Source organism: Antrostomus carolinensis, unplaced genomic scaffold (assembly GCF_000700745.2).
Source record: "Antrostomus carolinensis isolate BGI_N321 unplaced genomic scaffold, ASM70074v2 scaffold13302, whole genome shotgun sequence".
NCBI lineage: Eukaryota > Metazoa > Chordata > Aves > Caprimulgiformes > Caprimulgidae > Antrostomus > Antrostomus carolinensis.
The window spans coordinates 40,374-55,112 of NW_010297681.1; the positions used below are offsets into that span (position 1 = coordinate 40,374).

General features: G+C 38.3%; 1 protein-coding gene across 1 annotated transcript in view; it reads right to left on the minus strand.

Moving 5' to 3' along the window:
* Positions 1 to 10,602: 10,602 nt before the first annotated feature.
* NRG3 (neuregulin 3) overlaps positions 10,603 to 14,739 on the minus strand; it is a 29,967-nt gene continuing 25,830 nt past the window's right edge. Inside the window, exon 5 of the mRNA XM_029083553.1 lies at positions 10,603 to 11,110. Coding sequence (XP_028939386.1) covers positions 10,603 to 11,110 — 508 coding nt within the window. The remainder of the gene's footprint in view (positions 11,111 to 14,739) is intronic.

Here is a 14,739-nt window from a genome sequence, read left to right on the forward strand (position 1 = left end):
GACCCTGCGGACGAAGGAAGGGCAGGGACATCCGGGCAAGGTGACAGGGCTGCAAGGAGAGGTGGGCATCACGTCCTCCGTGGCTGCCCCAGCTGGGGGTCCCTGGGAGGTGCCACCACCCCAGCACAGTGCCCCCGATGGGATGTGGGTGGGTGACACTGAGATCTCCCCCTGTCCCCTGCTAGGACACCCAGATGTGTTTCACTGTGTTTAGGTGGGAAGTCATTTTGCAAAGAACTTCTGTTTTTTGCTGGGACTCCAGAATTAAAGAAACTGCCACCTCTGACTCTCTTCTCAGTGGATCCTCCCTGACAATGTGCCATTTTGGGCACTTCAGTGATTTTGCCTGATTCATTTAGCCTGAGAGGCTCGCAGGCAAGACTGGAAGGATTGACTTCAGCAGCAGAAGACTTGGGCTTTCCAGGCAGGTGCCTCTGCATGTGCCAATGCCAGAGACCCCTGCACCTTCTTGTCTCAAACTCAGCCTAACCCCAGCTGATCCTCTCACCAGTGAGGCTGAATGAAGAAAGCTTTTGTCTTCAGACGGATTAGTCTCAACCCTCTTTGCGGCTTTGCTAACAAATGAAACCTCTGCTTTAAGAGAGAGATTGCTGGCAACAGCAGAAGCACGCCACTACAGCAGGGAAAAAGGACTGAATTCAAAAACACAATAAAACTCATTTGTGACACTGACTAGAAAAAATGATACTGTTTAGCTTCACTTACACATATGGTAAACCAACCTGGGTGTTGGCAGTATAAAAACGAGTCAAAATACAGATTGATTCTGAAATCAGTTATTTTTTTTATCCTTTAAAACCATGGACAGGAATGTACAGCTCCACAAAAATGGAGGCCAAACATACCAAACCAAACATTTCCTGGGATGCTGTGTGACAATTCTTCTAATGTTATTTCCTTCCAACCACACTCAGTCTAAAAGCAGCTTCCATTTGCAGTTAAAATAATCATGGTACACATCGCATACTCCTTGAAACACAATCTTTGTCATAGGCACTATGATTATTTTTCTTATGTTTTTATTTCTGTTTTTACCAGTGAAAAAATAAACACAGTTGAAAATAAACACCTTTTCCCCACTTCTTCAATGTGTTTATGCTATATGGTTAAGTGGATATTTTCCCCAGCTATTTAGATGAATAAACTTTAAGTTGAAGCACTCATTTCTGTGTTCTAAAAAATGTTTGTGTATGTAGCTTTACATATATATATATATATATATATATTATTCAGAAGCCCCAAATCCAACTCAAGTGTTTATTAGTGGTTTTATTGACAGCAGAATCAATTTTGTTGAAATCAAACAGTTGTCTTATTTAAGTGAATGGTTCAAGACTGTCGGCTGCTAAAAAGGTTTCACAAGACTCGCGCTATGCATTGAGAATGCTCAGACTTCATGTCGACATTAGTTGCTGTTTCATGCATATCTACAGATCAGTTTTAAGGTAACCATAATTTTATGTGATAGGGAAAAGATCTAGTGATTAACAAAGGAAAGCATGAAATCAGGTATAACTCTACAATAAAATTTCATCTATTTAAATGAAGCCTGATTGACTCTACTTCATAAGTGCTCAGCAAAAAGTGTGAAATACTGGATTTGTAAGCATTAGGACTAGTTCTGGGAACCAATCATTACACTTTTATTTCTGGACATTTTAATGTCCTAAATAGCGAGGAAAGAAAAACTATTCAACCAATTAATCAGGCACATGATTTGCAAAGGCAATTCTTACCTTGCAGTTATTCCAACTATCCCAGCTGGATATTCACAGTGAAAAGACCATATTTCCATAACCTTAATTCCATTTTTGAGTGCTTTTACTATGGGGATTTGCTCCAGGCCACGTTGGTGGCCAGTGAGTGAGGTGTGCAAGGCATTGCCTGGTCCCCTCTCAGCTAATGACAGAAGACAGGCAAAGTGCTCCCGCCCAGATCCTACCTGCAAGGATGGAAAGTTGCCCATGAGTTATTGTGCTTTCCTAAAGCATGGGTGTTTGCACAGTGATGTGTTCTCATTCTCTGAAGCCATCTATAGAGAGGTTTAAATTAACATAAATGCAAAACTCCTACTTACTGGAGAAACTGAAATTAAAATCACAACTTTGTTGCCAATCTATATGGGGTTACAGAGTGGCCTTGTTTTAGGCCTTGTTTTAAAGTTGGTTTATTTCGTTTGTTTTTTTTTTTCCCCAAGTCACCTTTTTATCTCAATCTTGGAAGAGTTTTCATTTTTAGCTTAGGACGCCTGCCCTGCTCTGAAGCCCAATTCCTCACCTGGTGAAGGGGCAGGATATTCCCTCACAGCCCAGAGTGCTGCCTGCAAGGCCAAATGACGGACTAAACACTGCTTTGCCCTGCTTGCCAGAAAGCGATGCAGGGCTTGGTGTGGCACCCACACCTCCGACACAGGGTGTCACTGCTGCCTATGTAAGAGAACTGGCCCGTAATCAAATAAAGCTGAGATGGAGATTAAGGACAGTGGTAAATACTGTCCCGAGCTCTCTGAAAGTCCATCCTGAGATACTACAAACCACTGACAATTAAAAACTGGCTGCCAGTTTATATATATCACAGCCTGCAAAGAAATCTGAGCAAACCATACAGAGTCCTTTCAGCATTAGCAGTCTGTGCAAATACTAGTGAAACTAGCTGGAAAGGAGTTTGCTAATTAGCCCTTACTTATGCCCCTGTTCCCTCTGCAGAGGAGGCAGAGCACATCTCTTGACTTAGCTTTGCTTATTGTTTTACATGTTTTTAGGTGCTTTTGCTCTTGGAAAATAATGAAGTTTCCTAGGAAGAAAGACAGACTAGATAAGCATGCACATGGACAAAACCTGCTCAGAATAACACCCCCCCTTCAGGGTATCAGTTCCTCCTCTGAGGTCAGAATTTTAAAGACTGTCTCCTGAGCTGCTTTGGAAAAAACCCTACCAGTGTTGACAACTTTAAGATGACTTTGGAAGCAGATTCACCTCTGCAATTATCAAGGAGAATATGCAGTGAAGTATAGAAAATGAGATTAGTTGGAATCCAACTGCTTTAATGCTGTTGTGAAATTACCTTGATGGGCAGAGAGATTTCTGCTCAGATTGCTTCTGCTCAGGTGGTGGGAACTAATGGGTCAGGTTAAACCATGAGCCCCAGCCTCAAAGACTGTCGATCAGCACCAGTGCTGGCACTCCATATAACCTAACAGCAACTGAGAGTCAGTCCCATCAAGTTTTTGTTGGTATTATTTCATTTTGATTTAATGAGAGAAGCCTTCATGGAAGTCAGTGCTGACACCTGCCTTTTGGTACAGTCACTAGCGGTGGAGCTGCAGACACCCTAGGGCTTGGGGCAGGCTGGCCTTAGAAAGGAGCACAGGTTAGCATTGTGGAGGTGGAAACCTGGGGTTTATTTCAGCCAGCTCAATGGCTGAGTCATCATAAATATCTTCCTCTGGGAACCTCATTCCCTTCACATTAACTGTGCTTCCTGTGAAACAGCTGCTACTTGTACAACTCCAGAGTCTGACTTGGAAGTTTTATGTAGTCCATTTTATCTTTGCAAATATATTAGTTTTATTTATCTTTCCATGTAAACCCCAAAGTTGCCACTGAAAAAAAGTTGAAAAAAAGTCATTGAGTATTCATACTTTTTTTGGGATATGCAAGTATTCTTTCCTGGAAGAGATCAGAGATAATCTAATGCAAATGAGTTTAACTTGAGTCAGAAAGCCAAAGTGAAACCTATACCACATTTCTGCCATGCTTGTGCTGAGGTATATGACACTTGCCTCAGCTCTGTATAGGAGTAAGCTTTATGTTATGAAAGAAACATCATCTTAATGTATTGTCAAGCAAGGGAAACTCTAAGCTTGAATTCCTTAAAAGAAGGTCTTAGACATATTACTGGCATGACTTATAAAATGGCCTCACTGAGTCTTCTTTCATTTCCCTGATGCACCTCGTTAACCTCCTAGCTACTACTGTTTATTTCAGAGAAAGCAAGGCAATATCTTTTTTATTTTAGAATATTAATTATTCTTTACATTCTTTTCTATGCTTGTATTATTATTTGTACTTTGTTTCCAAATATTACACAACTGAGAGCTTTCGCTCCATATTCGTTCAAAGAAAGATGTACATTAAAACAATAATATCTGCCCTATAACTCTTAATTTTATGAACTTTGGCATTATTCATATTACATAATTTAATGCAATGCATGTGAGAGGTCTTAACCTTTGGAGACATTTTAGTATTAAGAGGCAGAAAGCCACATCTGAAGCCATAGCTCAGGACACTTCAGATGACTTCTGGTCTTTGGTACTCTGAAAGAAGTCAGAGGCTTCTGGTCTGAAATCTCACAGTACTTCCCCGTGCTGGGCAGGAGAACACAAAAAAAGCAGCTGACTCAGAGACTGGAAACATTGATACTGGTAGACAAGAAGGAACAGCAGGAAAATGCCTTGCAGCACAGGCTGCATAAATCCTTCTTCAAGGGAAATACTTCCCATTAGGTCTACCCAAAGCAGACAAATGTAAGTGTATAAAATTTTGAATGTTTTAAGCCTTAAATTTACGCAGCGGACATCCCCACTGTCCCAAATGTTAGGCTGTAAATTACACTCTTGATTCTGAGAGCAAGGTAAAATCGAACATGAATAAAGATGCTGAACCATTGCAATTTCAGTGATTTCAGTAAAACCAGAGTGGGCAATAGACAGCACAGAAGTCGGCCTTGCAATGCAAGAGCAAGGAATAAGGACAAGAGTACATCAATGCCCAGTCACTATCGTGATATGGGACAGATTATGATCACTGTTAAGGAAAAAAGGAATACAAATTGCATGTAGGTCTCCTCCTGATGGTGTTAGACCACGTATAACTAAAAGCTACAGTACAAATATAGGATTTCCATGCCATTTACGTACATTATATCCTATATCTTATTTACATTTTTCAGTCATCAATAAACTGCTCTCCATTATAGCTAGAAAAGATAATAGTTCCTCATGGGGGGGGGGGGAAGGTTGTCTTGCTGTATTTTTACTTTATTATTTATCTGAGAAATATTTCACAAAAATAGGCTTAGAAGTACTAAGAAATCACTCCTTGTTGACAGGACTGTTGACCAAAGAGAAGACTGCTAAATCTTTTCAAGTAAGTAAGGGTCAGTGCAGCTTGTCAGTGTCATGTGATCACTCTGTTTCTGCAGCAGATATTGAAAACAGTGCTGTAATAGTACAGAATCAACATATAATCACCTTTGTTCCAAGGGAGAGTACAAGCATTATGAATCTGGGAATTTCTGCCCCTTTTCCTTTTCTCAAATACTACCAACAGTCATTAATATTTTCAGGTTGTTTAACTTTTTGGCTGTTTCAACAGATAAACAACTATATTGGTTTTTACTGTTAAGATGAAATCACTTTTATCCCCTGCAGCATATACTGTGGATGACTCTTTCCTCCTCCACTGCGGCTCTCCCTAATTCTGGGCTACAGCAATGGTTTTCCACTGCCATTAATATATTCTGTGACTGTATTTCTTGCAAGAGACTACTGATTCCTATGGCCCAATCCTCTAATTACTATGCAATAAAAATGAAAAAAAACCCCTCACTTTTTAAGTTTACTGCTGTTGTAGCTATTTAATTTGTATGTCATGTTTAAATTTTGCTATTAAAAATACAAAAATCCTGTTTGATATGATGATTTGGAAGTGCCAAGTCTAAAACTTGAAAATTGGGTGTCACAGTTGTTTTCATGTGAGTAGACATCAAAACAAAGGGAGCATAGCTCGCTATGAATTTACAGCAGTAATGCAGTACAAAAAGAAAAAAAGTTTGCATCACCTTATATTTTCAGCAAGATAAGTAACTGTATTATTCTATTAATCATTTTAAATATAATTTAGATACAACCTTCTTCTCTTTGTGGAAATCTAATAGTCCAGAATCTGGACCACAAAAAGGGCCAGAGATGGCCTTTAAGATTATGTGTCAGACAATACAGATAACGAGATCATTGACCTGTTGGGCTACTGAAATAAGATAAATAAATAAATCACAAAAGCTTAAAAATCTATACTAAACATTTGCTTTTTCCCAATCTGCTTGAAGATAAGCATTCAAAGTTCATATAAGATAATAAATCATTTTATAAGCTCATTGTTTTCCCAAGTGAAAAATAGTTAATAAGGAAATTCCATTTTATTGAACGGCAATTGATATTAATGCCATTTTCAAAACCAGTTTTCATTCCAGGTCTGCTCCTTCAAGCTTTAGTTTTATTTACTGCAGCTAGAACTCTGAAACAGTTCTTTTTTGGTATTCACTTTCATAATTTCTTATAAGAGCAAGAAATGTTCAAGTAATGTCCAATGAAACACAGCTGGGGATGAATTGGGAATAGCAATCCAGATTTTCTCCTTTCTTACATGAGAATCAAACATGAATTATCTGAATGAACATTTTGATTCAGGAGCATATCTAGCACATGCCTGGTCATAAGCACATGCTCATTGCTTTTTTAAAATTTAAACCTGAAGCTGTAGCATTTTGATGAATAACACTGAAATTAGCCACATAGTGCTAAATTCACTGCTGTTCAAGCCTTGACAGTGATACTCAGCCCTTGTTAAAGGTAGACCTGACAAACCAATCACTCAGCCAATGAACCTTGCACCATACTCTAGTGAGGGTGTTCACACACTGATATATGATTTTCATAAGCAAAATGAAGGTAGCTCTATAAATCAGTGTAGAAGTCCTTACATCATGTGGTAGGCCACTAAGCTTTGTGACATTACATAGGACATTGAGTAGAAGAGATTTAGGATGTGATCCTCTATTAATATAAACCGTCATTACTGCATTGACTACATCAGCTGACAGCGTTGCTAGATACCAAAAGCATTCTGAGGAGTTCTTTTTCCATGGATGCTTTTGTTGATCTAAATGTGATCCTGCAAGAATTAGAACGTGTCAGCTTTGGGTCGTGGGTGTACTGAAGAGTTTTTCAGTGGTTAACACTATGAAAGTGCCCATACTCACCCACATTTCCTATTTCAAATGCTGGGATCATTCTACTGTGGTTTTTTTAGTTATTTTGTATTGTTTTGAAGAAATTCTATACAGAAGAAACAAACAAACAAAAAAAATCAGGATATACACCTCTCATAATTCTGCTCAACAGTATTAAGCTGGAGACACAGGATTTCTCTGTTTAGTTCAGAGAAAGCTCAATTTATTTAATTAGCTGTTCTCCCAGTTTACTTGAGTGTAATGCTGCGAATGCGAATTTTCACAGCAGACTACACTTGGAACTTCATAGGTCAGATATAATTTTTAATTATGTTGCAAGTAAACAACTGAGTTCAGAACCTCTTTTAGGGGGATTACAGTCTGTTTCCAAGTCTGGGAACAGATGTAATTTTAGGAATGAACGGCATTTTGTGCTGACTCGCATCCCTTTCGATCCACTGAGTTCAATGGGACCACAGGGGTCAGAAGTAAAGCAAGATTTGGCCTACCATTTCAGCTGTTTCAGTACAATTTTTGTTTGTGTCCTCTACATAACTAATTTCCAGATCTCAGAGAAAATCTTGTCCCATTCACTGTAAAACAGGAGGAACCATGGAGTAAAATAATTGCGTTAGAGAAACACACAAACGACATTAAGGCTACCTAGTTTGATGTTTTCAAACCTTTTTCTTTTCCTCTGCAAACAATGACAGTTTCAACAGGACCTGAAGTGGTACTCTTAACAAATAATACACTAGTCTGTCATATGGTTAATATTAACGTCTCTCTATTCAAACATGCTGAAAACTGAATAGAACAGTTAACATACAACAGTCACACATCCTTTGCTGAGTACAAGATTGCATCTCTAACATGAACTGAAGATATCCTCAGCATTTCAGATCTTCATCTGCAATTCAGTCAAATATTTCATTCTCTTAAATACATCACTCTTCCCCTCTTTCTGTGTCTTTCGAGGCTGCTGAGTGAACACATTCTCTCCATAAAGGCATTGCTTACGATATGGTTCTTTCTTCAACAGAAATCTTGCTGTGTGTTTCCAATATGTGGCCAAATGTGAATTTGTAGACTTCGACAGGATTTGGGGGTGAGAAGACTTTACATCTGTATTGAAAAAATTTAATTTAATTTTGAAACATCTATTTGGGTAGGATTCTGCACTTTATTGCAGAGAGAACATCTTTTGATGAAATTAATGGTGAACAATTAATTTGTTGTGAGTGCACTTCACAAATTATTGAATCAGAGCTTTATGTAGTAGCCAGTCTTTATATTACAGGTATGTTCACAGGGCTCATGGGTAGACGAAAGCTCACTTTGCTCATGTCCTGAGCTAGTGGGATGTAAATGGTACTGACAGAAAATTCACACAACTGTAGGGATGTGAAGCTGAGTCCCACGTAATACACCTCATCTTTCAGAGGCTTTATTTTTACTTTGGGGCCATAGCCACTGCAGTCAGCTGAGCTCAGGCACAGTGAGATTGTGCCCAGGCACAACATATTGCAGAAACATGTCAGAGTGAGACCACTCCTCATGGTGATCTCACCTTACTGCTACAACAAAAGCTCTGTGTTGTTGAAGAAGGGAGTCTGAAGAAGTAATGCTCCATCCTGGGGCATAAAACATAAGTTTGCCTTCAAATATATTTTTACTGAAAACACACAGTAAAGATTACAGCCATAGAAAGTTCTGTAAACAAGACAATTTCATCAACTTCATATTAAAAAAACCCAAACAAAAAAAAATTCCAAACAAACCAAAACTGCAAAAGAAACCCAAAATAAGACTTACTGAATGAAGACTGTGAATAGTATTTTTTTTTTCACTGCCTTAACAAAAAAAAATAAAAAAAAAAATGACATACACCTTCAGCATTTCTTTTCCAAATTTACTTGACAGAGGTTAAAATATTGCTTTATTCTGACTCAACATACAACAGCACTGTGTGATTGATTGTGCTATTTTGGGAAGTCTTGAGACTTGTGAACTGGAAAGTCTGGGGCACATTAATAAATTTAACAATAATTTGCTGCAAAGGAATATTTTAATACATTCTGTATATACTGTAAATTTTTTTTTAATCAATCTTCTGACATTAACCAGGGAAGGCTAGTTAGCAATTATTTATTATAGTTCATTTTCTTTTTCCCCACAAATAAGCAGATATTTTAATACTAATGAAAACAGTAACGTGTGTGTCACTGAACTAAATTCATTGCATTATTGGCATGTTGTGTTACAATTTTGGGGGGAAGAGGGACTCGAAAGAAAGCAAATGCAAAAAAAATGCTTATAATATGATTGGGATACAGCAACCAGGAAATTATATTTCTTCTCTAAGGCCTTGATCCCCTGCAGGGAGTGATTTGGTAGAAACCATCTGCTCTTACATAGCCCCATTAGAATCAGATCTGTGCATGCCTGTGGGTCTGCCCATAGTGAACCATCTGCAGGGTTGAAGTTTTAAAGTTCACAAGCCTAAGCCACAATTAATTAAAGTGACTGGAGAACTGAAAATGGGAACAAATTAGGGCAGTATGGACACTTATTGGGTGGATTTTGATCATATTGGATCTCCCTGGCTCTTCTCTGAACAATCCATAATAAAAAATAAGTTAAAAAAATACACACACACTCAGAAATGCTCCTTGAGAGCTTACAAATGCCTTCAAAGTACAACAATTCAGAAATGTTGAGGGGACAGTAACGAAAAATGGAGTTTATGTTCCCACTCAAAAAAGCCCAAACCAAAAACCAAAACAAAACCTGTCATAATACACACTTTTGCACTTTCTCTTGTTCTTCCTCACTCTCCACCAAGGCAGCTCTGATAGACAAAGCTCAGAAGATGGAGCAGCCGCAGGCTCCTGACCACTGCATCTCTACAGACCCCAATCCCACTCCACACTTGGTCAAACTCAAAGCTCCCAGATGTTTCCATTGCCTTTCTTGGGCTGACACATTAAAATAAGGTCAAGGGTTAAGCATCTGGCTCAATTTAGGGATTTATTGTCATTGCACTCTAGGTACCAGATCTCAGAAATAGATGTCTGCGTGCCTGTTTCTATTATATGAACCTGGAACAAAGAGGAATGGGGGAGAGGGGACCACTTCTGTGCTGGGGTGACAGGACTTGCTCCCCAGGGTCTGAATCCCTGACCAGCTGCTCATTGCAGTGCTGCCCTGAAACCAGAAATGAATCTAAGAATGGTCTTGGCCTTTACTGAAAAAAAAGATGCATAGCCTAAGCCTTCGGACAGCCGAATGGGACTGTGGTAAAATGCTCTGTAATGGAAACTTTATGTGTAATCCTGCCTAGAAAGCACCTGATGTAGGCTTCATCCCTCCTGGAACTTTCCCCTTAAAAAAATATTTTGTTAAAAAACACTATGATATGAGGGCGATTGACTATTTGGTTTCTTCTAAGTAGATGCTCTTAAATTAATGCATATAAATAATTTGTATTTAATCTCCTCCCTTCCTGTTTAGCAAAGCATCAAATGCACAGATCTCTTGTTTCCCCTCCCACAATCCCCACAAAAGTCACTTGGTCAATACTGAGTCTCTTTGTGTTTCACTTTTTAAGACAAATTGTGCCTCTCGCTCTGACTTGGCCATGGGGCTCATGGGCAGAAAGGCTGTGTTTTCACTCGCGCTGCTCTCTGCTTCTACGCTCGCCAGTTCATAGTCCTCCGACCTCCTCGCGTCCGTCAGAATCCGAATCTGCTCCTGCACAGTTTCTAGCAATATTTTCACTTCGTGTTGTTCTGCTATAAGACAATTACTGACTGGGGAACTCACATTGACAAGTTCAGCTGAATAGGAGTTTTTGCACCATTTGATGCCTGTTATTTCAGAAACATTTTGCATTTGCATGCAGGCTTCATCCAAGCCCACAGATGGGATGATGGGAACTGAGTTGGCCCTTGAAGATGAATAGCCGACCAAGTCCTTCTGATCCACGTTATTAAAATAAGGGGTTGTCTCTCTCGAAGGCAGTTGCATATTTATTGAAGTATTCTGAGGAGTTTTTAAGCCACTGGATGAATACCTGGAAAGAGTAAAAAGAAGTTTTTGTTGTACATCAAGTGGTCAGATGCAACTGGTGGCAGGATCGCTGTACAAAATTCTGTGAACTGTGCTGAAAAGATACATGTCATTTTTCTCTCACACTAGGAGCACTTGGTAATAATGTGGCCCTGGGGAAAACAACAGACTCTGGAGACCTGATTTTGATTCTCAGATCTGCCAGTGGCAAACCACTGTTTTTCTTTCGGCCTCATTTTGCCCACCAGTATATGAGAATAATGACATTTCCTTTTAAAAAGTTTTTAGGAGTTATAATGTATTACAATTAATTTTGTTCGAAATGAAATTTGAAATTCCATTCCTATGTTCTTAACCGGGGAAATGGATTAATGCTTTCTTCAGCATCAGAACTCTCAATGTCAAATGGCTATTTTAGGAAAATACTTTAAAAAGGTGCAGAAAGAATGAGCTTTAAACAAGACATGGTTGTGTAGTCTTTATTTACATAGAAATGTTTCTCTGTGCACCCTTTCAAACAAGTAAAGCATCTAAGTGCAGTATACTTCCAAAAAATAAGGTTTTTTCAATCATCCATACTCCCAATGTTGGCCTGATTTGTTTTCTTAGATCTAATCTGCAAATAGAGCTAATACATTGGGCTAAAGTGTCTCCAATACCTCCCTTATCCTCCATTAATCATATGGACGTATGGAATCATACGTCCATAACGTATCATAGGATGATTTTATTTATTGTGAGGCAACTTTGGTGAATTTTTATCAATATTTCCATTTTGTTTCAAAGCCAAATTAATTATTCTGATCAGAAGTGTTTTCACTTACAGGAAATACTTAAAAACCAGAAATGGAAAGTATACTAAATATAAAATGAAGGAAACAATGACAAAAAAAAAGATGTTTCCCATTTGAGAAGTAGTTTTACTAGAAATCTCGTGCTCTGAGAGTTACTATATCTACTAGCCATGATTGCCAAGGACCATAGACATCACCTCAGTACCACAATATATTTTATTTATAATCAGCTTTGTGATCATATCACTATTTCATAAGGCAAGCTAATGGTGAAGTCTAACATTCTTTATCCATTGATGAGGAAAACAACATTTAGAGCTGGTGTGGAAGCAGGTGCTTTGTGCTCTGACTTGAAGGCTATTTTTCTGAAAGCTGCTTAAGCCTGCTGGACTGTGCTAGGAATAGCCTTCTGCTCATACATGTCTTGCTGCTTTTGGCATTAGCAGAAAGAAAACTAAGGAAAAGAAAGTGAAATGCATGAAACAGCCATAGTCCAATATTAGCGTACAACACTAATTAATTGGAAAGGCTTCCTTTGGCCCCATCATCCTGGCAAGCTGTCAGACGGGAGAGAGGGGAGGAGGAGATATCTTTAGGCTCATTTCCAGCAGAGCACTACTGACTTGTAATTAACTTGTCTATGGTGGCATGGAGTTTGTACAACTGCTTGACACATTAACTCGTACACAAGCACACATGCAGTGCTGTGCAGCCCCTGTATGAAAACACTCCAAGCATCCCCAAAAGACTAGAAAACACAGCTGGGAGCTCTCCCATAAGGAGGAGGTGTTGTGTTCTTTGCTGCTATCTGATGGAAAGAGATACTGCTTTGGGAAGTGAGATCCAGGGGAATAATATAGCAAGCAGCTTTTCTGGATACGTGATAGAACTTCTTGTACATGCTATACGGCTGCATTTTTGTTTTACATCTGAGCCAGCTGAGAGACAGCTTTTGCTTAATTACATTTGCACTATGCTTAGACACACTTGAAGCCACTTATGAAGGCCTTTTTAGAACGGTTTTCAAGAATCAGTATGAATGAAATACTGATCAGGGATATTATTCTGGAGGGAGGAAAATTAAAAAAAAAATAAATGAAAACAAAACAGTGCAGACCTTTGGGTTGTGCCCATTCTTGTTTCCTTTGCTTATTATATAATTGTTCAAACGACTATAGCTGGAGAGATCGCATCAGTTGCATTATTCCCTTTTTTGGTAATTCAGGCCCTAAATATATTCTGGGCTGCACCCTGAAAACAAAGGGAGTGAATGTTTTTAATGAATTTCACATGCAATGGATGTATTATATGGGTGATATATAAGCAAAACCAAGAAAAGATTGAATTAAAATGGGTTTGGTGAGAAAACAGTAACATTTGCTAATTCCATAATAGAGATTCAATTACGCTTGGTATTTTGAAAACTAATTGGCAGCAACAATAATATGTAATGCAATGCCTGACTTATTTCCATAATATTTTTTGAAGTACAGATAGACACACCAATTTTATGCCAGAATTACATGTTTCTGTCCTGTGCTCATAGGACTTTCAAAGAAGGACTGAATATGAATTAAAGCACATACCCTGTGTGCAATAGGCAAGGTATTAACTAGCAGGGATATTGCATATAAACCCTGTGAGACCCAGCTTTTGGTTAATTACAAACTGATCCATGCTTCTACTTGTGACACCAGACTGCTGCTGTTTTCAATAGACTGAGACTTAGATCTATAATTGTAGAATCTTAATTACATTTTCCTGTTATTCACTTTCCTAGAACTATAGTTCCTCCCAAGAAAGATATCTGGTTTTTTATCTGAAAAATTATTTTGTCTGAATAAATTCATTCATGTTCACATATTTCAAAGTGCATTCATGTTCACATATTTCAAAGTGCAGCTCTCTACCCTCTTCATAAAATAAAGTAAAAAAGAAACTCAAACATTTATAAATGCAATAGTAATTATGTAATACTCATACAGTGTTCAAGAGTCTAAATTAATGAAATCGAAAGAAGCATAATAATTTTACTGCCCCTTTAAAATTGATATTAAAAAGAGACAGAGGAGATTGGAACTTAAAATACAAAATGTTTTTTATTTAGTATAGTACCAATAGCTTTGCTATAAGTTCTGCTGCTATAGGTGCTCAGTATACGAGCCAGATGACAAGGTCCATTGACCTTGGGAGTCATTTCAGTAGCATTACCAGGCTTTGTTCAGCCTTCTAAGCATATATATCTATATATACACACCCCATTTTCTACCTGTAGATATGACATATTTGGTCTTGTATACATAAACACACTTATATCTGTATATATACACACTCTCAGGCTATAAGGCACTACTTCTAACGCTTCATACTGCGTAATGCCAACAGCTGTCACTGAAAGCATGCAATCAAACTGTGGTCCACTTAACTGCATGTAAACTCGTGACACCCTCAGAGATTTGACGTGACTGGTATGGAGATTGTTGTTTTCTTTAAGCCCTTCATTTCAAGCAGGTTTTTCTACTCTTTCAAGTAGCATACTGTTTAAATAACTGTTATTAACTGTATTTGACTCAAACTCTGCAGATATTAGATCCTGTTGCAGATAATGAGATCTGGTGTTTCACAAAGGCATCAAAAGCTTTTTTCTCAATGTGGGATGGAAGAGGAACACTTTTACAGGACTAGACAAAAAACTAAACAGGTAAATTAGCCTCTTTTTTATCAAATATAAACATATAAATCTGACTAAACTATAGCTAGAGCTGCTGATGGATGAATTTCAGAAAGTTCACAGAATTAGGGAGATGAACCACTTTAATTTGTGCTTCCCTATAGGGAA